At 54.2% G+C, this 26,782-nt stretch overlaps 2 protein-coding genes and 2 non-coding genes across 4 annotated transcripts in view; all 4 read left to right on the forward strand.

Moving 5' to 3' along the window:
* The first annotated feature begins 4,135 nt into the window (after positions 1-4,135).
* On the forward strand, positions 4,136-9,323 carry ARL5C (ADP ribosylation factor like GTPase 5C). Its single transcript, XM_059149278.1, has 6 exons — positions 4,136-4,385; positions 4,985-5,045; positions 6,019-6,166; positions 6,901-6,984; positions 7,508-7,659; positions 8,483-9,323. The coding sequence occupies exons 1-6, from the start codon at positions 4,340-4,342 to the stop codon at positions 8,529-8,531; spliced, it is 540 nt and encodes a 179-aa protein (XP_059005261.1). The 5' UTR covers positions 4,136-4,339; the 3' UTR covers positions 8,532-9,323.
* A 676-nt stretch (positions 9,324-9,999) lies between these two features.
* TRNAC-GCA (transfer RNA cysteine (anticodon GCA)) lies at positions 10,000-10,071 on the forward strand. The gene has a single exon. It is a non-coding gene; the product is annotated as a tRNA-Cys (tRNA).
* A 724-nt stretch (positions 10,072-10,795) lies between these two features.
* TRNAC-GCA (transfer RNA cysteine (anticodon GCA)) lies at positions 10,796-10,867 on the forward strand. The gene has a single exon. It is a non-coding gene; the product is annotated as a tRNA-Cys (tRNA).
* A 1,876-nt stretch (positions 10,868-12,743) lies between these two features.
* The window catches only part of PLXDC1 (plexin domain containing 1), a 56,294-nt gene continuing 42,255 nt past the window's right edge, over positions 12,744-26,782 (forward strand). Inside the window, exons 1-2 of the mRNA XM_059149300.1 lie at positions 12,744-12,961; positions 20,537-20,715. Of these exons, the coding sequence (XP_059005283.1) occupies positions 12,886-12,961; positions 20,537-20,715 (255 nt within the window). The 5' untranslated portion in view covers positions 12,744-12,885. The remainder of the gene's footprint in view (positions 12,962-20,536; positions 20,716-26,782) is intronic.

The following is a 26,782-nucleotide window of genomic DNA, read 5'->3' on the forward strand; positions in this document are numbered from 1 at the left end:
GTCAGGTGGCTGGCCCAAGATCCCAGGGAGTTGATGGCAAAGACTGCTGGGATTGGAGTCTAGTCTCTGCCTCCCAGCCTAGTGTTCTTACCCCACTGCCTTTCAAAGCAGTCAATCCTTTATTCCCATGTTTACTCACTGAACATTAATTGAGTACCTACTGTATACCAGGGAGCCACAGACCATTCTGGACAGCACTGTGAGCTCTCTGCTGGGAGAAGCACTGGGTTCTGCAGGAACCTGGTAGAAGGGAAATTCCCTTAGTCTGGGGAGGTCAGGAGAGGCTTCTCAGAGGAGGTGAGGCTTCAGTGACGTCTAGAAGCCTGGTTAAGAGTTAACCTGGTGGTAGTGGAGGGAGTAAGTGTTCAAGGCAGAGGAAGCAGGTGACATGCATGGTATGTTCCTGGTACTTCACCAGCAAAGTGTGCTCTCAGGGCGGTGGTCAGAGAAGGGTCAGCAGGAGTAGATCACAGGGGGCCTTGAGTCATCATGGGAGTCTGGGCTTTGTCCTGAAGCCGCTGGGCAGACATTGAAGGCTTGTAAGCAGCAATGGCAAAGTTGTCTTGGTTGTGGTTTGGAGCATAGATTGGAGGGGCTAGCCTGGACACAGCTGTGGTCCTCCGGGTAAGAAACAAGGTGGGGCTGCACTAGGCCAAGGCAGTGGGATGGATAAGGAGGCAGTGGCAGCCAGAGACAGCAAGCAGTTGGAATCCAGCACTCTTGGAGAGCAATTGGTGGTGGCCAGTGAGAGAGATGGTGGTGTCTGGGGGCAACTGTGGGTGATGGTCTTCTCAGACATAGAGGAAACAGGTGGAAAAACCATATTTTTGTTTTTGTTTTTAAGATTTTATTTATTTGACAGATGGAGATCACAAGTAGGCAGAGAAACAGGCAGAGAGAGAGAAGGAAGCAGGCTCCCCGCTAAGCAGAGAACCTGATGCGGGGTTCACTGTGGGGCTCATTCCAAGACCCTGGGATCATGATTTGAGCCAAAGGCAGAGGCTTTAACCCACTGGACCACCCAGGCACCCGGAAAAACCAGGTTAGGGGCAGAAACAATGTCAAGCTTTGGACAAGGTAGGCTATGGTGCCTGTGGAAGGACACCCAAGAGGAGAAGAACAAAAGGCAGCTGGGTGCTTAGTCTGGAGAATCAGGGAATGGCAGAAAGCTCCATCTGGGGGTGGACCCCGACCTTTTGAATCAATGGCAGGAATTATTAACTTCAGTTTACAGATAAAGTTCAGTGAGGCTAAGCAACATCCACAGTTACATGGCTATGGAGCAAGGACTTGAACTCAGATCTTTGGAGTTCAAGTTCTGCGGTGCCTGTAAGCCCCAAGTCTTGTGCCAATTCCCCTGCTCTGGCTTTTGCAAGGGGAGGAGGGTTGGGGAGGAAGAAGCAGGTGTCTGAGTATGTTTGTCTCCTTTTCATGTGCCTTCTGCCTGAAATTGTGTTTTCCCGGAACTGGCAGGCGGGGGGCATTTCTAGGTGACTTAGAGATGTTGAGAGATGAAGAAAGAGAGATTCTTGTCTTTTGGTAACCACAAGCCCTCAACTGATGTTCATTCAGCACAGTGGTGGTTGTCAGCATGTGAAGATTTCAACAACCATAAAGTCAGCAGGGATTAGATCTAGAGAGACTGGGGGACTGGGGTTCCTACTACCTCAGGGAGTTGGGAACTGAGGCGCTGGGGACTCCTCCTGTCGGGGACCACTGAACCAGTAGCTGCTGCTGCTTCTTTTTCTTCTTCTTTTAAGATTTTATTTGTTTATTTGAGAGAGAGAGAAAAGGAGGCACAAGCATGGATAGGGCAGAGGGAGAACTCCCCACTGAGCAGGGAGCCCAATGCGGGGCTCGATCCCACAACCCTGAGATCATGAGCTGAGCTGAAGGCAGCTGCTTAACCAGCTGAGCCACCCAGGTGCCCCTGACCTGTAGCTTCTGTCCAGCTTCTGAATTGAGGCCAGAGAGGCCTCAGTCCAGTGTGTGGCTGAAGGTTTTCCCATCTTCCAACAAATCACAGAAGCTGATCTGGGACCTCCATGGCCCTGGAGCAATGGGTGTTCCAGGTGGTACCTCAGAGAAAAATCTTGTCTTAGCGCCAATAATCACATCCTCAAGAAAATGTGCCTTCCTACATGTTGTCTCTCAGAGTTTTGTTCTGGTTTTATTTTTTGATGTTTATTTTTGGTGTTTATTTATCTCTCGCACTAAACGGTAAAGCCTCCAAAAGACCCAGACTAGGTCTGTTTTGTCTGCTTGGCCCATTTCCTAACTCCTGACTCATATTTATCAAATAAATGAATGAATGCCCCCTAAGACCCAAGCTCTAGGCCTGGCAGCAGAGGCAGCTCTCGTCTGTGACGGACTGTGCTCCAGCTAGCAGAATGTCACTTTCAATTCTGCAATTGGTGGTGGTAGTTGGGAGGGAGGGGCAGGATGCACTAAGGGGTTCCTCCCTCCCCCCAGGAAACAGATGGTTAAAGTGCTTAAAGCGTTGCTGCTTCCCCCAGCACCCTCTGCACCCCCATTCTACTGCACCCAGCGTTCCTTCTTTCCTGGGGCTGAAATGGGCTCTGGTAGTTAATTCTCCTTCCCTCTAACTCCAACCAAGCGGTTGAGGTGAGAATTCCTTATTTAGCTGACTGTTTTTCCTCTGCTCTCTCCATAGACTTCCCAGCCTTCTTCATGCCTCTTCAACTTGTGCTCATACTTCTTTAATGCTTGAAACACCATCTCTCAGGCTCTAGCATAACTCATTGTACTTCACTCCAGTAGCAACACGGTCCCAGGCACTGGACCAGGTCGGGAGTGGTGGTAGTGGGGGAGAACAAAGATGAGCAAGACCCGAACCCCCACCCTCTTGGCCTCAGGGCTGATTGGCGGAAACAGGCCGGTCTCCAGTGTTAGGGTAGCCCCATTTGTCTGGAGAACCAGGCCAGGGCTTGGGAAGTCGGTGGTTTCTATGGCAGGCGGCTAAAGGCTTTTAAGAATCCACCTTTCTGAGAAGGTGAAAGACATTCAGGTGGAGGAAACACAAAAGCAAAAGCATGACGCAAGGAGCTGGGCATGTGTGGGCAAGGACCAGTGGACGCAGAAGGTGGGCGATTACCTGCAAAGGCAGGTGAGGGCTGTTCATGGAGACTTGTGAATATCAGGTGAGGTGGCTTATCTAAATCCAGTGGGCACTAGGGACTCACTGAAGGTTTATGAGCTGTGGAGTGCCAGGCTCTGGGCTGGGCTTTATGTCGGTGAAGAGGGCTGTGCTGAGTCGGGGGAGGGAGACAATCAGAGGTTTTCCCCTAGTGGAGGGGAGCACTAATGCGCTGCGGGAGGACCATGGCAGTGTGGGGGCGGAGGGAGTTGATTCTGCTGTGTGATAACTGACCTCTCCTAACTGTCCCCTCAGCCTGAGGTGGGTTTGCCTTCCCACTTCTCTTTTTGTTTTCTGGTTTTTCCCAGTTTAAGCAAAGAAGGAAATTCACAACTAAAAGAGTCTCCTCGTCCCTTTCTCACCTCCAGCACTGCTCTCTTTGGCTCGGGCTCTCTCCTGCTGGCTCTTGGCATCTGGTACCCCTCTGTAGGGTCTCTGGCTGCAAGATCTCTCTTTTTACTCTGTCCCTATCCTCAGATGTCCACCCCCCAGATCTGGCAGCTGTGCCTGAGCAGTGGTTGGCCAGTGAATTGTAGAAGCCATAGGGATTTACTCCTAGAAGCTAGAAGTTGCCTATCACCAAGGGACCTCCAAAAGGGAGGGAGACCCCGCCCTTCCCTAAGGGAACTCACTTTGAGTGGGTCTGCAAGGGCCCTAGTGAAATCTCTAGTGAAACCGCTGGAGATCCAACTAGGGCTGGAATATTCTCCCAGCAGAGAGGATCAGTGATGCCTCTGCTCCACACAGCCGGCAGGTGCAGAATGGAGGGTTTTGCTTCAGTCTGGTGCCCAGACATGACAATGGGAGAAGGGACAGCTGGGACCTGGTAGTGGGTCACTGTGCTGGGCCTCCTTGATGCAGTCAGGGAGCAGGTCACCCAGAGAACCTCTAGAGTTTCCTCAGGGCAAAGGGGGGAGGGATGTGGAGTCTGGACCCCATTTTCCTTGCACCTCCAGGGCTCTAGACAAGTAGGCTGTTCGCTGTCGTTGTGACATTCATAGCACCCGTGAGGGGCCAGTGTCCCAGGGGATTCCCGGGTCCCGCAGGTGACTCGTCGGGCTTCCGTGACCTCACAGGCAAAACTCGCTCGGCCCTCCCCGGGGGCGGGGTTCTAAGCACCCTGGCTCGACCCGGGCCCCCGAAGGTCGCTGAGTCTTGCCCCTCCCTAGCCGGGGACGCGCCATGGGACAACTGATCGCCAAGTTGATGGGCGTCTTCGGGAACCACGGTAAAGGGCGCATAGCTCATTCAAGCGACTGCTTTGATTCGGCTCCCACCCGGGGCTCCCCGAATCCGGGGTCGGGGCGGATGCGCTGGGGGACCTCGGGCTCCGAAGATCCTGCGTGGGCGCTCCTTGCAAGCTCCGGGGCCCCCTTCCATAGCCCCTTCCCGCCTCCTCCCCTCCTGCTCCTCGCGGGTGGCGCGCTTCGGTGCACACCGGGGCGCAGGGCTCCGCGAGCCTCCGTCCTCCTGGCTAAAAGGGGCCGCGGGCTGCGATCGTGGCTCTTTCTCCAGACCCCTTCTCTTGGCAAGCCCAGGGCGCCCCGGACCTTTCGGACAACCGCCTTTCAGGAAATGTGGAGCGAGGAAGGCTCAGCAATCATTTCCACTGTCCGGGAGTACCGCTTGTGTCGGGGTCGGGGAGGAAACATGTCCTGTTGGGTTTTGGTCGGGGAAGCAGAAATGGTACAGTGAGCAGAGGTCTCCCAGCTCGCTGGAAACACTCGTCTCCTTCTTGGGAACCCCGGTGGGGCATCAAGTACCCTTGGTTACTGAGTTTGGCCCTGACCCTGCCCTCCCTCCCCGCCCCCCACCCGATGCCTCCAGAGCACAAGGTTATCATCGTGGGACTGGACAACGCGGGAAAGACCACCATTCTCTACCAGTTGTAAGTGACTCTCGGGTGGAAAGAGGTGGGGGTTGGCTCTTTCCTCCAGACTGACAGACATTTGGACCAATCACCCTTCCCTGGGTTCCCAGGTTTTCCAGTAGCCAGGAGGAGTGATCGTGGGGGGAAGTTATGTGATCTTCCCGGCATGGTGACCCTTCAGTTCTGTGGCCGCTCGCCTGGCATTCGAATCTTGCCCGGTATAGGCGACCCCAATGGTCCCCACCATCTCCACCCCTTACCCCTACCAGACTTGGTTGCAGGCCAGAGGCTGTCAGAAACTGACTTCCTGCCTCCCTGCTCTTCGCTCCCCCTAGCGGTGGGTCTCACCTTTTAACTCAGGCACCCCACCTTTCCCTCTTTCTCCCCTTCTTCAAACCCAAAGGGGAGGGCCAGTTTTGAGTCAGGTTGAGCTCCGTAGCTCCCCATCTAGAAGGGTCTGGCACGTGTGCTGAGTAATTATCCATCGGAGCTCTTCCCAATATCCACTCTGTGGATGGCATCTCTCCCCCTTTGGAACCTCCAGAGTATTTACTCAGGAAAATTTTCCCCTGAAAAAGAAATACCCGCAAATGTTTATCTTAAACCAGAAGAAAAGAGAGCATCGAACATTACAAGCACGCAGAGTGAAAACTAAGTTTCCCAATCAACCCAGACTCCCAGATCTCCCAGAGATGCCCCCTACATATAAAAATGTGTGTGTTCTCTCTGCATTTTAACAAAACTCCCAGGTGATCCAGCTGCATATTGCTGTTTGAGGACACGGCTCTAATATGACTCCCATATCTGGGGTCCGCGCCAGGACAAGGCTCAGTCCCACTCCCTCCTGCACTCCCCTGTGACCGGAGGCTTGGCCACCCTGGGCCGAGTTGTTCTGAGTTAGATCTAGCCTGACTGGGGAACCGAGGGCTGGGGGACCCAGAGCGAGGAGCAGAATGGGCTGAGCTCTTGCTGGTCTCTTCTCCCTCCCCAGCCTGATGAATGAGGTGGTCCACACATCTCCCACCATCGGTAGCAACGTGGAGGAGATCGTTCTGCGGAAGACTCACTTCCTCGTATGGGACATAGGGGGGCAAGAGGCTCTCCGCTCCACCTGGAGTGCATACTACTCCAACACCGAGGTGAGTGGCATGCTGGGGCAGGAGGGGCCTGGAAGGCTGCTTGCTGTGTGACTTGAGCCTGTCACTTCCCCTCTCTGAGCCTTTGTTACCCGAACCTGTGAGGTGGAGATTGTAATAATGATTACCCCAATGGCTGTGAAAATTAAAACAAAACAAAACAAAACAAAACAAAACCGCTAACACATGTGTTTCAAATCCTTAATGCAGCAGTGTTTTGTTAAAATTTGTGAATACCTCTTGGCAGCTTTGCTTGCTGGCAGCTTTCTGTGTGATGCCCTGTGTGGCGTAGGCCCTTGGTCTCCAAGGGCCTTCCTTTCTCACTCTGGCACCCGTGGATTAAGTGGTTTGCTTCCCAGAGTGAGACCGAGTACGAATTCCAGCACCACCACTCACCACTAGGGCAAGATCTGCCCTCTCGCTGAGCTCATCTCATTTGTAAATGGTGCTAAGCCTGGTCCAGGGGCACAGGGCTGTGCTGGGACCCGAATGCTGACCCCAACGCCCACGGCATAGCATCGCCTCTGGCACGCGATCCGAGTCGTGCTGTGTTCCCCCACCGTGTGGATAGAAAAGGGAATGAAAACGGGACTTGAGGGCAGTGAGAGCTTGAGACCAGACCAGTTCTCTGTGGGGCTAACATCAGGGCGGTGTAGAGGCCGGTCGGGAGCACAGGGGGCGGGAGACACGGTCCTGCCGGAAAAGCCCACGACTCACCACTGCCCTCTGCTGGCCAGTTCGTCATCCTCGTGATTGACAGCACGGACCGGGACCGGCTGCTGACCACTCGCGAGGAGCTATATAAGATGCTGGCCCACGAGGTAAGGCTTCCGAGGTTGGGAGAGGGCCCCGGGGAGACTAGCTGTGGGACCTCAGCCTACTCACTCAGCCTCTCTGAGCTTTGTTCCTGAGTCCCCCGTGTCTGAGAGCCGCTACCCCAGCTGTCTGGACAGGGCTAATTTCTCCCAGAAGAAGGGCCCTAACGCCTCAGCACAACCGATCGCAGAAGCCAGAGCTACTGGTCCAGGTCGTGACCCCCCTTCTCACTCACTGTGGGACTTTCTCCCCTCAGACAAGTCACTTCACTTCTCTCAGTTTTTCCAAATACAAAATGGGGAGGATCACCAAATTTCTGCCTTATGGGACTGTTGTAAGGATCACAGAGCTGGCAGGCAGGCAATCTGCAACATGTTGGTGTCCGCCAGTGTGGTTGCCCCACGTCGGGTACCACGGGGCATGGGCTTCTCCTGCAGGGACAGCAGGGGGCTAGGGAGGACTTAGGGAGCAGGGGGATGGGAAGCTAGGCCCTGGCAGGCTGACGGGGCTGGGCTCCTCTGTCTACAGGCTCTGCGAGATGCTTCCGTCCTAATCTTTGCCAACAAGCAGGATATGAAGAATTCCATGACCACCTTGGAGATCTCTCAGTTCCTCACTCTGACCGCCATCAAAGACCACCCGTGGCATATCCAGGGCTGCTGTGCCCTCACCGGGGAAGGGTTAGTGGCTCCCCACCTGGACGTCCAGGGTCTGGCCCAGTCAATGAACAGCTGACCACCAGAACCTTCTCCTGTTTCTCCCCTGTCAGAATCTGGCTCATAGGCGCACACCCAGGACCATTATACTGACTCTCAGGGTTTCTGTAGAGAGTAAACGGTGTCATTCATTCAACATCTATTGAGCACTGATTCTGGGCCAGGCACTTTTCTAGGCACCAGGGAAATAGCATCGAAGAAAACACAAAACCCCTCCCCTGTTAAGGCATACATTCTGATGGGAGGGAACCGACAATAAACAATAAAATTAAGAAAAAGCTACAGTAAGTTAAAAGTGGCAAGTGTTTGGAAAAGGTCAAGTGGGAAAGAGAGATTGAAAGTATGTGGGCAAATGTTGCAAAGGCTGTGAGGGACACATAGAAAGGGGCTCTCATCAGTCTTGGAAAGTTCTCTATCCTCTTTCTCGAGTGGGATCGCAGCAGGCTAGGAACCCAGGTGTCTGGAGGCTGGAGGGAGGTCGGTCCAAGGAACCACGCATTTCTGGTAGTTCCTTGCCATTCTCTCCTCCAATCCACATCTATCTCCTCTGCTAGACTCTAGGCCCCGGAGGGCATGTCTGTGTTTTCACCAGTAACCCCGGCCCCTAGCCCAGGACCTGATGTGCAGTGGGTACTCAATCCATTTATACTTGTTGATGGAGAGAAGGGATTTAACTTTGGTTGTTACATCTAATCCATCGGCTCTGGGTTGGGGCTGGCGACTTGGAGGCCGTCATCCTCATGGGATATACTGATCCGTGGGATATACTCTTCCATCTTCCCTGCAGGCTGCCCGCGGGGCTCCAGTGGATGCAGTCTCGGGCCACTGCCAACTGATGTCCTGACCTGAGGCCGACCAGAAACTCTGGGGGGTTTTGCTTGGACTGTTTGGGTGGAAAACGCAAGTGATGATTATTTTCTGCGGTTCTCTGATGGGAGCTGGGTCAGCTAAGGAAGTGAGATTGCCGAAGTCCACCCGACCTAATCCCTCCACCGAAGGGCTAGACTGCCTGCCCTGACCTGCTGCAGACAGGACAGCAGAAGAGCTGCCCTTCGCCCTGGGGAAGCAGGTGTCTTTGGAAGCACAGGCAAGTCATTAGATGTGTTGAGGGACTGGGAAGCGGAGCCCCGTCCCCTCAGCCTGCAACCTCTTTGAGGGGAAAAAAATGGGGGATAAAGTAGGAGACCCCTGGAAATGCTCTTTATTTCCTAGAACCCCACCTCCTATCCCGCGATTCTCATCCCAGTTTTCTGGCCCCTTTGCCATCTTTGAGCAAAGGAGATTCCAGAAAGGCAAAGAGGGCAGGCGCAGGGGAAGGAGGACAGAGCCAAAAACTGGTGGGAAGGGAGAGGAGGAAGGACGGGACATCCCAGACGGGGACAGTCCCTCGCACTGCGGGGAGTTCCACTCCTCCCATGCCTTTCCCTTCCCTCTGAGATGCTGGCTTGGACCACAGCTTTTGAGAGTTAAGCCATCCCATCCTTTGCCCTCCAGTCCTTCCAGTATGAATCCCACGCCTCCCAGATGTCTCCAATTCCTACACCGTGCCTATCTTGGCTGTCTTTTGTAGTGATTTTTTAGTTGTTTTAGAATTTTTATAAAAGAGTAATAAATGCTGTTGAAGACTGCTCACTTCTTATTTATGCTACCTGTGCTTCAAACTGGCTTTTGTTTTTTGTACAAGGCATCAGCTCTGTGGAAATCCTCCTGGGAAATGGAGGGGGTACTGTTCAAGGGTACTGCCCAAGGGTCCACTGGGCTAGGGAGACTGGCTGGTTCTTTGGTCCTGGGCTCTCCCACCCTCTGCCACGTAACTGACTCCTCCTGCCTTGCTGGGACTGGGAGCTTTGGCTCTACCTGGATCTAGAGGTGGGCGGGGCTTGATGCTGACTCCGGGAGGAGGGGAGGAGGGGCCCTTGGGGATTGGAGAAGCCCAGGAGTCCTCTGGAGGTAGAGCTGGAGACAGGATGGAAACCCAGGCTGTCCATCTGAACACAGGGAGCCCTGCTTTTACGCCATAAGACCTGAGACGGTTCTGGAGTCCATGGATTTCTCTCCTTCCCAAGTCAGCACTGGACATCTTGGGGACAGTCTGGACACAATTATAGAAGGTCCAGGAGTCCTTAATCCTGTGGTTTCCTGAGGTGTAATGGTGGGAAAACACTCAGCAATTCTAGCTATCCCCATTTAGCCCACAACCTGTTCTTTTCGTGAAGTTACTTTGACACAGTTGTCGGATCGAAACAATTTAATATTCTCCTTATACTACAGAAACCTATTCCAGGAAAGCGTGACTGGTATGGTGGGGGTATAGCTCAGTGGTAGAGCATTTGACTGCAGATCAAGAGGTCCCCGGTTCAAATCCGGGTGCCCCCTCTCCAACCCAGATTTTTTCGTGTTTTTTTTAACCAGTAGTCCATCTCTCAAAGTGCCGTGGCAGGGGAGAGGGGATGCGAGATGCGATGTCGGGGCCTGCCACCCTGTTTTGCAGGCAGGCGACGATGGAGTGTTGGCCCGGCAGATCCGTGCGCCCAGCCCGCGCGTGCGTCTATGGGTGGGAAGCAGTGAGAGGGCGAGAAGCTGCTGGTTAACCCTAGGTGGACAGCCCAGACTGCGCACTCCCGAAGTGCTAGGGCGGAGGCCCGCGCACTATCAGGGAGGCCTGGCCAGCGACCCCAACGGCTCTGCCCGGGGAGGGAGGCCCAGGACCTAAGGTCCTGGCTTGGGCTGGGGAAAGGAGACCCAGAGAACGCTGCCTGAGAGTGCAGGACGGAGAGAGGGGAGCCAAGATGCAATAAAGGGGCTCCGACAGGGCAAAACAGGGGGACCTCGGCGCAGGGAATGTCCCCGAAACCAGGGATCTCGAAGGATCTCGAGGGATCTCCCTTCCCATTTCCAGACTCCATTTTGCTTACACCATTCAGTAGAAATTTTAAGCTCAGAGCTTCGGGAAACAAGTTCTGCGTTCAGGCGAGTAATCTTTTGAGATTATATTGATTCCAACTTTTGCAAACATTGGACACGACTTCTTTTCACGAACTCTTCACAGCGCCTGCGCAGTCATAGGACTAAGAGGTTACTGCGCCCAAACGTCAGCAGAGGGGGTATAGCTCAGTGGTAGAGCATTTGACTGCAGATCAAGAGGTCCCCGGTTCAAATCCGGGTGCCCCCTGCTTACCTGTTTTCACTGGGCCACAGAGGGCCATGTCTCCATGTGTCTTTTTCTCCCTTCATTTTATGTTGACATTGCCTTCGCCATCTTTTGAGCAGACGACGATTGGTGCAAGAAAGACGCGAGACAGTGCAAGAAGCGAGAATTCTCAAGCGATGGATCCTAAAATGTGGTCCCCGGACTAGCACCACCACCTGGGAATGTGTTAGAAATGCAGATTCTCGACTTCTTCCCGGAACTATTGAATGAGAAACCTGAGGAGGGTGGCGCTCAGAAATTTGTATTTTTAATAAGCCCTCCAGGTGATTCTGATGGGTGCGCAAGTTCCAGAATCTTACATTTAAAAAAATGTACACGTCTCTTGCTTGGGATTATTTCCAAGCTGCTGTTTTCAATCCGAGCCTTTAAAGAGACCGTGTAAAACGGACCGCGGCTCCCCACTTGACCGCTAGAGGGCAGCAAGAAGCCGCAGCTGGAAGCGGCGGCCTATTCCTGTTTAAGAGTCGGGATTTGAGTTAGACAACAAGAAGAACTTACAGTCAGGCCTTGCCTTGTCCTACCGTAAAGGATTAGCGTTTAGGGCTGGAGGAGGTCGTTTCTGGGACCCTGCATCCAGAGGAAGGAGGAACTGGGATTCTGAGAGATTAGGGGGCTTTGGTTCTTGTTTCCCTTCTCAGTTTCTGTCTTTGGCCTCAGTGTCAGGGAACACCCCCCCCTTCCAGCCCACACTTCTGTTCACGCGCGTATCCTTCTTCCTGGGGAATTCCCTCAAGAGCTCTCCGTGTCCATCCCCTACCTGTCCGTGACTGTCCAGTCCCTAGGCCCCAGCCCCGTGAGAAACCAGGTGCCCCTCATCCCTCATCCTCCCACCCCCGAGTGCTCCAGCTCCTTGCCACCGCACGAAGTAGGTCAGGGGAGGGAATCAGCACCTTCGTGTCCTGACCTGATTCCCTGCCGTCTATTAAATCTCCTAAATTGTGGGTATTTTTATTCTGTCCTGAAAGAAAAGGGGGAAAAAAAAAAAAAGGTGATCTATTCCCCAGAGTCTGTCATAAGGTGGTGGCAGGTGGGGTGAGATGTCTTCGTGCTGGGGGGAGGAGGGGTAGACTTGGCTTTGAGGACTGACTGGGACCCTGAACAGGCCTGGGGTCCCCAGAGAGAAAGGTGGCCTCGGTTACCTTCTGGGGTTAAGGGGAGGTCCGGGCTGCCCTCTACCACGGTGTCCACCAGGCTGATGGGAAAGACGGTGCTAGGAACTGGGGGCGGAGGGCGGCGGTGATGGGGAAAAGGGAGAGGAGCCCCGGGGAGGGGAGTGGCATTCAGGCCTCTGTTGGCGAGAGAAGCTGGGGCGGGGGTGGTCTGTGCTGCAAAGGGAGATTCCTGGGGTGGGGATGGGCATCAGAAACCCATAGAACTCTGAGCAACAGCCCAGAAAGTCGGAAAGCCTGGTAGAGCTGGAGGAGGGGGTGCGTATGGCAGGAGTGCACCGCCCGAGGAAAGGGGCGCCTGTCCCTTCCTGGGGTGTGCACACACACACACACACACACACACACACCCCGTCCACGGTCTTGTCTCAGCGGCTTTCCGCGGGGAGGTGGGGGTGAGGAGGGGAGGGGAGGCAGGAGCTAAGGTGCGGGGTGGGGGGCCGCTTCTCCCAGCCCAGGGTCCCCCGCCCTGTCCCCTACTCCGCCCCCAGCCACCCTCCACCAATTCCGCGGTGGGAGCGCTCCGGGAGGGCTGGGAGGACCGGGGAAGACTCTGGGAGCGCTCGGGAGGCGCCGCGCCCCCCCCGCCCCGCCCCCTCCCCGTCCGCGCTCCGGGAGGCCGCCGCTCTGCTCGCTCGCCGCCGGCCCGCGCCCGCGCCTCTCCCGCCGCCCCGCCGGGCCCCGCGCTCCGCCGCCTCCTCGCCGCCCACCACTCGGCGCGCCAGCCCCCGGGACTGCGCCGCCTGAGCCCGGCCCCTCCCTTGTTCGGGGCCGCGGCCCGCAGCGGGCCGGGGGCGGGTCCTGGCACCCACCATGCGGGCAGAGCTCTGGCTCCTGGTGCTGGTGTTCAGGGAGGCTGCCCGGGCGCTGAGCCCCCCGCCCGGAGCAGGTAGGACTGGCCGGAGTCGGTCGGGGTGGGCGGGGGGCGGGGAGGGAGCAGGCAGGCGGGCGTGGGCAAGGCCAAGTACCCACCGGCCAGCGTTGTCGGGTGGGTGGGGGGACTGTCCGCGGAGGGCCAGGAACCTTTCAGGTTGTGAAAGGTGGACAGGGACCCACTTTCTTAAACACATCGGGTGTGTGAGTGAGGGTGGAGGCATCAGACACTAATGCCTCTCGCCTCTCCTTCCCTCCTGGAAGGACACCAGAGGGACCCCAGTAGAGGGGGCTACATAAGGCAATGGGCTCTGGCCCCAAAGAGGACGGTAGGGGAGTCATAGGGACCCCTCGTCACACTGAGGGAGGCTGAATTCCGATGAGACGGAGAGTCTGGGGTGCCTCCTGCCCCAGCTTTGCCATCTTCTCTTCCCACCCCCCAGGTCCCACCCCAGCCCCAAGCTGACCTGGGTTAGGTCTGAATCCATTTCACATTTGGGGGCTGGGTGGGAGCAGCCAGAGGGATGGTGGAGACCCAGCATCTCTCCTAGAGGAAGCTCTGTAGCAGTCTGTCCCACTGCCTTCCTCCCCCTGTTTGGAGCCTGGAGAACCCTATGGGGCTCCGGAAGAAGCAACTTGCTGCTCCCCCATTCCCCAGTCTCCAGGACCCTCCTGTCACTCCTGCTCTTCTGTCCTGGTGGCCTTTGGCCATCAGCTGCTCTGGCTCTGGATGGGAGTGAGCAGGGGGCTCCTCTTGGCACACTCCTCTTCCCTACACTAGTGCTCCACAGTCATCTCTCCCACCTGGAAGTCCTTTCTGAGGTCTACCTTGAGTCTCTTGTATTACTTAAAACAAAACAAAACAGTGTTCAGCATGCAATTTTATATTACCTTCCTATCTCCTCAGGCACCCAGACTTCTTGGGGTTGGGAGGTGGGTAATTTGCAGTCTAGCCTCTTGACAGCAAGAATTGAGGAGATAGAACTTTATGCCTTGGGGACATAGGTGTCCCTTAAATGGGATGGAACAGGGTCATGGGCTTGTCCTGGGAGATGCTGTAGCTGGGCTGCTGTGTCTCTGGGGTGTGCTAGCCCCAGGCACAGCATCTGTGACTGTGTTCTTGACTTCAACGGACTTGTGTGTAGAAGAGACAGGCCTGGGTCCCTGTGGAGAAGGAGGGTGAGGAAGGGTGATGGTGGTGGAAATGCAGGCAGAGAGCAGTGGAAGTTGGTGTGGCAAAAGGCCGGTGATACAGAAGCACCAGTTTTCAGGGAGACCACACAGAGAAGGGCCCGAGACTTGGCTTCTTGTCCCCACATCTCACTTGCTGTGTGACCTTGAGCAAGTTACTTTCCTTCTCTGGGCCTATTTCGCCACTTCTAAAGTGGTGAAAGTAAAATCTTTGATTCTTGGTGGGTTTATGAAAGATTCTTTTTTTTCCTATTAAGGATTGTCTTTCCTTTTCAGATTTGTTATGATATATGTGGGTAACTGGCAATTGAAAAAATCTGTATAAAAGGGAGAGGTTGGCCAGGTCAGTTTTTGAGGTTCTATGCAACCCCAAACTTGGTGAGACCTTCTGAACTCAGGATGTGACTAGGATGATGAGGGAGGGCTCTGGACCCCTGACTGAGGTGGGAGAACCACAGAGAGGTTTGGGGAAAGCGAACTGGGAGATAAGGAGCCTGTGCTGGGGGGTGGAGGAGGGTGGAAAGCCTTGGGCCTGGCTGAGAGCTGCCTCTTCAGAGTCCAGTTGGGGTAGTAGACGCCTGAGGAGGCCAGAAAGAGAGGGGCAGGCAGAAACTTGAATCAAAGCTCTAAGTCGAGGACACCCTGTCTTCTGGGCTTTGCCAGAGACTCAGCCAGGAAAAAATGGACTTTCTCTGTGGCAGGAGAGGTGGGCTGGACTTCAGGAAGTGCTTGGGAAGCCAGAGGGGGCAGCTGCTGACTCTCAGTCCAGTATTTTTCGTTTTTGTTTTTTTTTTTTTCCACCAGGCCTGGCTGCACTGGAGGAAAGGCCTGGGTGGAGGCGGAGGTGGGGGTGTCTTCTGGGAAGAAGAGATGTGTGTGTGTGTGGGGTAGGACATTCTAGAGGAGGGCCCCCAAGGAGGGACAACCTGGCTGGGATCAGTGGTGGAGCCCTGGGACCTGGGGAAAGGGCATCGGGGAGCTAGATGTGAAGGAGTGCCATCCAGCCCCAAGACTCTAAGCTCTCTGGGGTGGGGGTGGGGTGGGGTGGGGTTCGGGGGCGCCTCACGGGGGAACTGAGATCTCCCCTCCCTCTTGATGGGTTGGTTGGTTTGGTGGAGGCTTGAAACTTCTTCCAGCATTAGAACAGGAGCAGGAGAAAGATGAAGAAGCCAAAGATATAGTCGGGAGGTGAGGAAAGACTGCATAGACAGTCAGATGGACAGACAGGAAGATGGCCTTTGGATGCATGGGGCATGGCAGGGGCAGCAGGCTCTGGCCCAAGGGGGAGCTGCCTAAAATAGAGAAAGAAGAAGCAGCTGGAGGGCTTGTCTTTGGCCTGGGAGTCAGGAGATCAGGCCCAGCATCTATCCTTCTGGCCACGCTGGCAACTGCCTCCTTTCTCTGCACCTGGATTTCCTCTTCTATAAAGTGAGGTTTGGACCAGTTCATGTCTAGGGTCCCTATAGCCGTGATTCTGCCCCCTCCCTCAACACACCCAGGCTGTAGGACGCTGGTCTTCAAGTCCAGGTGTTGGTTAGCTCAAGGGCCACATCCTCAGAGAGGCCCATCTTGATGGCTCTGCTCAGGGAAGCAATAAAGCCCAACCCTTTTGCCTGCACTCATCAGCATGTCACATTGTCTCATCCACCACTTTATTCATCCATTCACTCATTCATTTACGTGTCTTTTCCAACTAGAATCTTCTGGGGCCCAGGGGTTGTGTCCACCTGTTCACTGTCGCCCTGGCACCCGGCGCAGAGCCTGGCACACAGTAGGGCCTCAATGTGTGTGCACTGAATGAGTGAGCGAATCAGGAGGTGGTCACGGACCCCAGACTCTCCCTTTGAGAGAAACTCACAGAAAGCCAAGCTCTTCTCTCCTTTCCTCTTCTCCTCTTGGTGGTCCCTTCCTGCTAGTTCCCTGCGCCTCCCTCCCTCTCCCCAAGGGAGGGTCCTCGGTGAGAACTTCAGTGGGTTTCCCAGCAAGAGGATGCCGCTGAGGGCTTTGTAACTGGGACACAGGATTTCAGTTCAGGGTCTGGAGACTCTCTCAAGCCCCTAGGAAAGAAGGCCAGGGGACTTTGCTGGGGGCTCTGCGCGCATCATTTTGTTAAGGACTCGAAAACAACTGCAAGTGTAGGTTTTATCATTCCCGTTTTACAGATAAGGAAACTGAGGCTTAGAGAGCTTATGTAATTTGTCCAGTGTCACAGTCAGTAAGCATTAGTTTCAGAGTTCTTCCCCGAGCTTGTATGACTCCAAACCTGTGCTCTTTTCTTGCTGCCTGTGCCCCGGGGGGGAAGGGTATTCTCAGCCTGTGGGTCTCAAGTACTCAGGGGCTTTTGAAGATTCCTTCCCTCCGTCTCTTCCTTTCCTCCTTCTCTCTCCTGCCCCTTCCCCCCTACCTCCCTGGATCGCTCCCTCCATCCGTCCTCCACCCCTGCTTACCAAGCATTGGCTCTGTGTCGGGAACCGGGTACAGAAGTACAGGCAGCAACTACGTGTGGGGATCAGGGCTGGGACGGTGCAGGTAGCGTTTGGGGTGACAGGGGAGAGATGTCGGGGGATGCTTTGGAAAGAGGTGCCATCTCGTGGCACTTGAAGGATCTCGTCAGAAGGGTTCATTTATGGAGCAGAGTGGTCCTGGCTGGGAAAGTCATCTGTGTGAGGCCCTGTGGCCAGAGGGAGCCAGGCTGGGTCCTGGAGAAGGCTTTAGGGAGACAGGAGGCTGGAGGAGACAGCAGGGATGGGGTCACAAAGGGCCTTCGGCTGGAGAGCTGAGGGGTGAGCATGGTCTCCTAGATAGGACTCCTGAGATCGGGCGCGATGGTCCCCAGTGAGCCAAGCCTGTATGCCAGGCTTTCCCCGGGATGTCCTTGCATCTGAGGAAACAGCCTGGGGCTCCTGGTCCCCTCTTGTTGCCCTCCCGATGGCCTGAGCAGATCCTGAAGTCAGCCCTCCTGGAAGTCAAGGGGGGCTCCTCTTGTGCACCTGTCCTGCCACGAACTAGTTGTGTGACATTGGGAGATTCCATGACACCTTCACGCCTCAGCTCCCAGTTCGCACAATAGATCCAACCTAGCAGCCATCCCAAGGGGGTATTGCAGAGAGTAAATGAGTTCATGGGCTTCAAGCATTCGGAAGAGGGCTAGCACTGACTAAGCTTTCTCGAGAAGTTAGCTGTCATTTTTAATTTTCCCTATTACGGCACAGACAGCCCACTAGACGGCAGGCGACTTGGGGCCGTGGGTGAACGGACGGGTGGCTACAGGACCCAGGAGTGGGTGTTCTGGGCTCTTCTGGACTCACATGCATGCATCTGTGTAAACCGGGTGCTGGGAGGGACAGAAGGTAGAGCAGAGAGTAGCTGGGGCCGGGGGTGGGGGTGGTTGTTGGCAACAATGTGTGAGCGCGTGGGGAGGAGGGCCAGGGCCTTGGGGCAAGGCTGTGTGTGCACAGGCACATGGGCCGTGCAACACACATGTGAGCCACCAGCTGTGTTGGCTGAGGGGGTGAGGTCCTGTCCCAGCCAACTGGGAGGGGGCGGGGTGGCAGGGAGACAGAGGTGGGGGTGGGGTTGAGAGGGTCAGACTCAGGGCTGAGCCAGGGTAGGGCGGATTTCCTGGGCTTCCTTCTCCATCCCCTTCCCTGCCTGCCTTCATGGACACTTTGCCTCTGACCTGAGCCCCAAATTCTCTGATTATAAAGACTTCTCATTTGACATTTGAATTTGATGCTCATGGGCATGACTGTCATCCCCGTGTTCATGCTGAGGAAACGGAAGCTCAGAGAGGTCAACAGACAGGTCCAAGGTCACACAGCCTGTGGGTGCAGGTGTCCCTTCCCTGACCCCACAGCTGGTTGGGTCCCCCTTTCCAGCCCTCTTCTTGGGCCTTGGACCCCCACTTTTCAAGTACCGTTCTGTCTCTGTTGCAGGATAGTGATGCCTCCAGATCCTCTGCACCCCCTTCCAGACCCGTTAAGCTCCTCTGCTCGCTCTGTACACGTTCCTTTCCTGTTCTGGCTCTCGCCCAGGCTCAAGGGCTGCTTGCAAGACGACCTGGGGAGCCGGGCAAAGCAGCCCAGCACAAACGGTTCTATCTCCAGAGGCAGCTGTGGGCCCCACCCGAGAGGAGCAAGACAGCCCTGTCTTGGGGTCTGAGCCTTGGGCACACTGCCTTCCCAGTTCTGGGCGCAGGCCCATCTCAGCCAGTGGGCAACTTGGGGAAGGGGCCTGGGGACCGCCCTTCTCCCCACCTTCCCCAGAGCATCTGGTTGCGATTAGGGGCAGAGAAGTGAGAGGGGGCCGGCAAGGGTCCAGCAGGCACCAGCAGCCAAGAATGACTTAATTGGATAAAATGTCTAATGACGAACCAGGGCCCCACAGCAGAGTCCTGGCCCCAGCCCCAGGCCTGGTGCTGGCCAAGCCTTGTCTCAACCTCTGTCCTTGCTGACTCCCAAGAGTTACTTACCTCTAGTATCGTGTCCTCAATTGTACAATGATTGGGCACCTACTGTTTGCTAGACACTGAGGATCCGTATTTGTAGAAGATGGGCACAGTCCTGGGGGAACTCGTCTACCAGGCAGAGAGGCACGTAGTTACATCATCGGTGCTCTAGGAAAGAGGGTTGTATCTAGCAGCTCTGGGGAGGGTTAGAGTAGGCAGAGGTGGAGAAGGGCGTCCGACGTGGAGTGGGCCTGGAATTGATGAATATCCCAGGAAATACCAGATCCACCTCTCCAGTGATCTGTATCCCACACACACATCCATAGTAGGTATGACAATTGCAGTGACAATATAAGGCACATCTTTGGGGGCACAGATCTTTCCAAAAAAGGAAAAGCATGATTTCTGTGACATTTGGAATGCACTGAACGACCTAGAGGAGACAGAAGAGAATGATTGGAATGGCTGCTAACCGGCCAGTGTGCAGCGTCTTCCCAATCCTGTGCCCTGGAAGACATTGTTAATTGATCATGACAATGTCTCTTGCTACACGGAGATGGAGCTTCCGAGTTTGTCTCAATTAGAGAGTGCTCCTGGCTGTCGCTAATCGATTGGAGAGGACTTTTGAGATGAAACCTATTTGCCATCCTTAATGGTGGCGAAGCTCCATGTTTTGGGGAGAAAGGGACTTGCCCAAGTGGCTTGGAGGTAGTCGCAGGACTAAACAGTGGTCCCCATCACAGAGACATCTTGGATCGGCACCATCTGGGAGGAGATGCACTGGCATCTAGTGGACAGAGGCTGGGATGCTGCTGGACTTGCTAGAACACTCAGGTTAGCCCCCACAACAAAGAATTCTCCAGTCCAGAATGTCCACAGTGCTAATGTTGAGAAGCCCTGAACTAAAAGAGCTCTACTCTCAGGCTTCTTGCTCATGGAGTCCCCTGGAAGGTGAGATTCTATGATGGAGAAATAAGGAACTGGTTTGGAATGTTCCAGAGCAATGGTTCTCACTCTTGTCTACGGAGTTTTGTTCAGGGCTTTGGAGAAAGCTCCCCTGGGGATCATTTAAGACTCCTAATGCCCGGGACGCCTGGGTGGCTCAGTTGGTTAAGCAGCTGCCTTCGGCTCAGGTCATGATCCCAGCGTCCTGGGATCGAGTCCCACATCGGGCTCCTTGCTCTGCAGGGAGCCTGCTTCTTCCTCTGACTCTGCCTGCCACTCTCTCTGCCTGTGCTTGTGCGCTCTCTCTCTCTCTGACAAATAAATAAAATCTTAAAAAAATAAATAAATAAATAAGACTCCTAATGCCCAGGGGTGCCTGGGTGGCTCAGTGGGTTAAAGCCTCTGCCTTCGGCTCAGGTCATGATCCCAGGGTCCTGGGATTGAGCCCCATGTCGGGCTCTCTGCTCCGCGGGGAGCCTGCTTCCTCCTTTCTTTCTCTCTCTGCCTACTTGTGATTTCTCTCTCTCTATCAAACAAATAAAATCTTAAAAAAAAAAAAAAAAAAGAAGACTCCTAATACCCAGACCATACTACAGAACAATTATATCAGCATTTCAGGGGTGGGACCCAGACAGGAGGAATTTTTAAAGCTCTGCCGATGATTCCAGCGTGCCGTGGAAGTTGAGCATAATTACCTCTTTGGAGGTTTGGAACTTATCTCCATCCTTAACCCAAGGTGTGACAATCTTTAACCTCTGTGAGCCCCTGATTCCTGTCTGCAAAAGGGAGAGCTTTGTATCTACTGTGGAGGGCCGGGGTGAGGGATTAGAGGTGTTCTGTGCGCAGAGTGTGAAGTGTGGAGCTGGCCCGAGGCTCTCAGTGCATATGGGGTGTCCCTATACTCAGGGACGGCTTGGGATTGGGGCCTCCGTAGAGTACATTGGCTGGTCCCCTCCGTGGACCTTTGCTCTGACTGCTGGGACTCAGCTTTCTGTCTCCTTCTCCCAGGTCAGGATGCAGGCCGAGGCTCTGGATGGGCTGCCAAGGGGACCACGCAGGGCTGGAGTCGGAGAGCCCGAGAGAGCCCTGGGCAGGTGTTGGAGTCAGACAGGACCCAGCTGAGCCAAGAGCCAGGCGGGGGCACCCTGGCCATTGACACACTGCCTGATAACAGGACCAGGGTGGTGGTGAGTGCTGGAGGAACGTGGAAGGGGAGGGAAGTGGAATTGGGGGGGCTCCCCAGGTGCCCTATGTGTACCTGTCAGATGCACAAATCACATATTCTTTGGGATTGACCTTGGATGTCAGCATGGAGAAAGGGATCCCAGGGGAGGGGATGAAAGCAGGGCCCAGCCTGGGACATAAATTCTTCGCATCTCAAAGCTTCATAGATTGCCTTCCTCCTCGTGCACCCAGAGAGGGGAAGTGACTTGCCCAAGGATGCACAGCCTGTGCACAGGACTCCTGGCACTGGACTTTTTCACTGCCTGTGGCCTCCACTAAAAGCTGAATGAAGGTGGCATTATTAGTCACACCCAGCTGCCAGCCAGCTCAGGCCCCTCCCCCTTTGCATTTCTGCACCATTTACAGACAGCGCAGCCCCAAAGGTTTAATGGCTGCAGAAGCTCAGGCTGCTTAGCTTCCGGGCAGGGCACAGAGTAAAGAAGACAATTAGTGTGAAACTTGGGGCAGAGAACCTCCTCTGCCTGGGGCCAGTTGCCTGTGGAGGAGGGGTTGTGATGGTGAAGGGAGGCCAGGGGGGGCCAGGCCCTGAGGAGGCGCTGTCCTTGCGGTGTCTGGCCCTCTTCCCCAACCGGCTTTCTTTCCAGGAGCCTGGCGGGGACTCCGTGTCTGTGGGTGAATCGATCACCATGTGTGCGTGTGTTTGCACGTGTGTCTGAGGGCTTTTCTGTATTACGTACGCTTGCCTGTGTGTCTGCCACCGTGGGTTGTCTGTGCCTGTGTGAGTAATGAATGTGTGTGGCCGTACACGTGTGAGCGTGCCCCTGGCCGTGTGTATAAGCGCCTATGGCTGAGATTGAATTCCTAGGACGCAGAAAAACTATGAAACGAGAAGCAACAGGATGTGCTTCTTCGCGTACATTTCTTTATATTCAAGAACGATCTTTTTACATCAAAGGAGTGCAAGCAGGTAGTCAAAAAAGATCAAATGCTGCTAAGATCGGAGAACAAAGCAGGCAGACCGCCCCGCCTCTCTGCACCTGCCCGCCTCTCTGCCCCGCCCCTCTGCACCTGCCCGCCCCTCTGCCCCGCCCCTCTGCCCCGCCCTACCCCTCTGTACCTGCCCTCCCCTTGCTCCAGAGGCGCCACTGGAGGCCTTTTCTCCTGGCGGTTACCACCGTATTCCTAAGTAATTTGCTTGTGCTGCTTCCTCTTGATTAATTCATTTAGACATTATCTGTTGCCTACCTGTTGTGTAGATGAAGATTTGTCTTTTATATATTCCCTCGAGTGTCATCCTGCTCTCAATATTTTTGTTAAATCCATATGCTCTGCTTTATAGCATGATAATCATGTAAATATTGTTCTCCACTAACCCAATCAGGGTAATATCATTGTTTACTCTCTTATATGATTTTTGGTTTTCCTGGATCCTTGCCCCGAACCCCCTTTGCTTAGTTTACTGTACTTACCGTGGTTATATATTCTTATACACCCACTGGCCTCAAATAGAACTTTGGTGTGGTCCAACCAATCTGTTTTTATTCCCCCCACCCCCCCACCCCCATGGAAACCTCTCTCCTGTTGTCCTGCTCTGACCTGCGCTGGCTGCTGCCCCCACGCAACCGCCCCGAGGTCACAGAGGTCATCCTGGGGCCTCCTTCCCCTCTGACACTGGAACCCTCCCCCCTCGTCTGTCTCCTGTGTTGGGCACCCTGTTCTATGGACCCTGTGTCCTCTCTTCCCTGCCTCTCCCCCTTGCTTGTTTAGCTTCCTGAAAAAGGTTACACAGGAGGGAAAATTCTTTAGAGAGCTCGCATGTCTGAAAATGCCTTTATTCTGTCCTCATACTTGATTGATAGTCTGGCTGAATATAGAATTCTAGATTAAAAATAATTTTCTTTCAGAAGTTTGCAGGCATTATCTCCTGGCTTCCAATGTCATTGTTGAGAGGTTTTCTGTCCTTCTCACTCTTGTTCTTTGTTTATAACTGCTTTCCCCCCACCTCTGGAAGCGTTTGAGGTTGTAAATGCTGCCAGTATTCTGGAAGTTGGGTCATGTGCCCTGCCTCTGGCTCTTTTAAAATCTCCCCACTACACCGGATATGTGCTGCACTCTTACCACCTAGGACTTACATTCACCAGTTCTGGAAAGTCCTCTTGTTTTATTTCTTTGACAGTCTTCTCTCTGCCTATTCTCTTCTTTGCACAATTCCCCTTGATTAGATGTCCACATCAAGGACTGATCCTTGAATTTCCTTCTCTCTCCTATTGTCTGTGCCTTTTGCCTTTGTGTGTTTGCATAGCTTGCTTGGTGGTGGTGGTGGTGGTGGTCCATTTTCTGGAAGATTTTCGCAATCTTATTTTCTTTCTTTCTTTTAAGATTTTAGTTATTTATTTAAGATTTTATTTATTTGACAGAGAGAGATCACAAGTAGGCAGAGAGGCAGGCAGAGAGAGAGGAGGAAGCAGGCTCCCTGCTGAGCAGAGCTTCCGATGTGGGGCTCGATCCCAGGACCCTGAGATCATGACCTGAGCCGAAGGCAGTCCCAGGACCCTGAGATCATGACCTGAGCCGAAGGCAGAGGCTTAACCCACTGAGCCACCCAGGCGCCCCAAGATTTTATTGATTTAATTGAGAGAGAGCGAGAGAGCACGAGCATGAGTCAGGGAGGGGCAGAGGGAGAGGAAGAAGCAGATTCTCTGCTGATCAGGGAACTTGATGGAGGGCTCAGTTGGCAGACACTTAACTGACTGAAACACCCAGGCACACTTCAGCCTTCTTTTTTTTTTTTTTTTTTTTTTTTTTCAGGTTTTATTTATTTATTTGACAAAGAGGGATCACAAGGAGGCAGAGAGGCAGGCAGAGAGAGAGGAGGAAGCAGGCTCCCTGCTGAGCAGAGAGCCCGATGGGGGACTTGATCCCAGGACCCTGAGATCATGACCTGAGTTGAAGGCAGAGGCTTAACCCACTGAGCCACCCAGGCGCCCCAAACATTCTGTGCTTGTGTCACGGATATAATACTTTTTCTATCTTAGGATATTTTAAAAATTAAAAAAAAATTTTTTTGAAATTAAAAAAATTTGTTTCCTGCTCTGCCCTTCCTTCCTCCCTCCCTCCTTTCTTTCTTTCCTTCCTTCGCTCCTTCCTGTCTTTCTTTCCAGTGGGGGCGTGCAATGCAGGGACCGGTTCCCCGGGAATGGGCAGAGAGAAGGAAAGCAGCAGGGGGTGGTAAAGTGCTTTGGGAACAGCAGGAGCGGGAGCATCTGAGAGCTCCCAGCTGGAGCTGGCAGGGAGGGTGGGGACCCAAACCAGGAGGAGGGGCCACATTTACTAGTCCTTGAAGTGGGGGCTGAAGAGGGACCAGAGCCAACCAGCAGCCTGGTAGGGAGGGAGCAGGGTCATAAATGGGTTGAATTCTCCCTCCTTCTGCATCGTTTCCGTGACTTATTTTTCCTTTTACCTCGGGCTCTGACATGGCTTGGCACTAGTACAGATCCTGTCTATTTACAATTTGATATTTTGTTCGTTGTGGATTTCTTGGCCCTCATTTCTATTTTAAGATAGTGCATGATTAAATTGTCAATGTTTATGGCTGGGTTTGTTGGTGCCACATTAAATGTAGTACCTGAGGGCAGGGCCCCACCACCTTACCTCATCCCTCTCTGAGATGGAACCTGCTAGAACCTCAGAGAACAAAGCCCCAACTCAATTCCCCTTCTGCCCTGTGTTCCCCTTCTCCCTGATCTTGGAGAATCAAGGAGCCATGGTGGAATGATGGAATAGAAGACCAGGGCAGGAGAGGTAAGGGGAGTAAGGGGACCCCTGGACACCCTTCCCTACCCTCCCTACCTCCAGGTTTGTTGAACTATCGGTTAAAGAACTGATACTTTCTCTGGGCCAGATGCCAGGGTTACAGGGCCATGTCCCAGTCCATGCAGAGGGGACCTAACCAAAGAGCCACAGAAATGCAGACTTCTGGAAGCCATTGTCTGTGGGCATTCAGAAAGGGCAGTGGGGATCAGCAAGAACCAATATAGATTCAATAACCCCAGAACTTAAAAAACAACACAGGGACACCTGGGTGGCTCAGTCAGTTAAGTGTCTGCCTTCTGCTCAGATCATGATCCCAGCCAGGGTCCTGGGAATGAGCCCTGCATCGGGCTCCCGGCTTAGCAGCGAGTCTGCCTCTCCCTCTCCCTCTGTGATCTCTCTTTGCTTTCGCTCTCTCTCAAATAAATAAATAAAATCTTAAAAAAAAAAAATTTAAAGTTCCCATGGAATTCTGCTGGCCATATAGGTGTGGGAACTTCTGATCTGTAATATGTCAAAGGAATTTTAAAATCAGTTACTAGAATGACCAGCAGAACACAAAGCTTTCTCAGGTACGACATGGCTAACCTTGATGACCCAGGAGTGTTGCGGCCCCCTCAGCAGCCACACGTCGAGAGCCCACGTGAAGGAGCAAGGCCCCCTTGGCCGGAGACCCCTCTTGAGTGCCCGGGAGGCTGAGCCCAGCTCTGCCTGAGCGACAGGAGTGATCAGACTTCTACCTCAGTTGGAAGAGAGTTCGGATATCAGACTGGGATCCGGAAGACAGCCTTGGCAGGCTGAGTGATAGTCGGCCTCACGCCAGCTGAAACTACCAGGATAAATATAAATCCTGGCACTTGAGTTTAAAATAAGGTGGGAGAGATGGGGCTTAGCAGTAGTTCATGAGGAAAAGATGCGGGGCTCCTCACGGCTTGTAGGCTGGAGATGAGTCAGGAGTGTGAAGGGACTGCCAAGGACGGAGGTGGGAAAGCTGACTTTGTTAGTGGAAACCAATGGAAACCCACAGAAAACCCGGAACAAGAGCTAGGGCTCTAGAGATCGTGTGGGGCATTTCTTGGCCTGACCATACACTGAGGGGCTTGTGCCCCCTTTTGGGTGGTTATCTAGAAACCAGAGGAGTCCAGAATGGCTGGTACCATTCTCTTGAGAAGACTCAAGAGAGATGGCTGTTTTCTCACAGCTGCGGGGCTGTGACTGCTCTTGAGGGAACAAACTGTTTTGCTCCATAGAACTTATCACTTCCTGCACCGAATTATCTATTATTTGTTTACATTGCCTGTCCTCCCCGTGGAACGGAAGCCCTGTGAGGCCCGAGACTTTCCAGACTCTGCCATGGGTGCCCGGCACAAGGGAGGAGGGCCTCCTTTGAAGGAACAGAGGAAGTAGGGATGTCCCCCTCCCTGGAAATCTCGGAAGACGGGGTTGTTGAAGAGAAGAGGTCATGCTAGGGTCCGTCCTTGGACTCAGTGCCTCCAAGGACCCCAACTCTCTTCTACTCTTGGGTTCCCACACATAAGAGAATGGCAGAGCTACATACCACCAGAACATGGGGGCCCATACCTGCGACCCAAGTGACCTCATGCCGGGGGCCTCCATGGGGCCCCGAGCTCCGTTCTCTCCTGGAACCCACTGAGTGGTGTTTGATGGGGGTCACTGAGGATCACCCCCTTCAGCACAGCTGGGCCTCAAACCCCGCCCCACCCCCGCCCTCGTCCACGCTGTGTGCCCACCCTACCCCGGACAGCGGGCTGCCTCGGCCACTCCGGAGCCCAGCAAAGGGCCCCAGAGACACCTGCTTCTTCATGAGTCTCTGCTCAGTGTCTCTGAGACCTGGAGTCTATTTGACCAGAGGAAACCCCATCTAGACTAAGACTTGGTGGCAAAGGGTTAGGCAAGTGGGGAGTGGTGGGAAGAGGATATTTCAGTGGATTCGGTTTGGTCCGTTTCAGAAGGTTTTCTTGAGTCTCACCAGGAACTCTGCTCTGGGGCCATATCAAGGGGCCGAGGGCCTAGCAGGTGGGCTTCCGTTCCCTCTGCTGCCCCACATACCCACCCCCGAGGCCTCTCACACTCCCGGCCATGGGCTTCCCTTCTGGCTCCGGCCTTCTGCCCAGTCTCTCTAGCCATCTTCCTATCTTGCCTCCTCTGGCTCAACACTTTCTTCCCATCCCCTTTCCCCCCAGATCCCTGTCCAGACTCCCTAGCCATCCCTCTTTCCTGGCCCCTCTGCCCAGGGTA

The sequence above is a fragment of the Mustela lutreola genome, chromosome 15, assembly GCF_030435805.1.
Source record: "Mustela lutreola isolate mMusLut2 chromosome 15, mMusLut2.pri, whole genome shotgun sequence".
In the NCBI taxonomy this organism is placed as follows: domain Eukaryota; kingdom Metazoa; phylum Chordata; class Mammalia; order Carnivora; family Mustelidae; genus Mustela; species Mustela lutreola.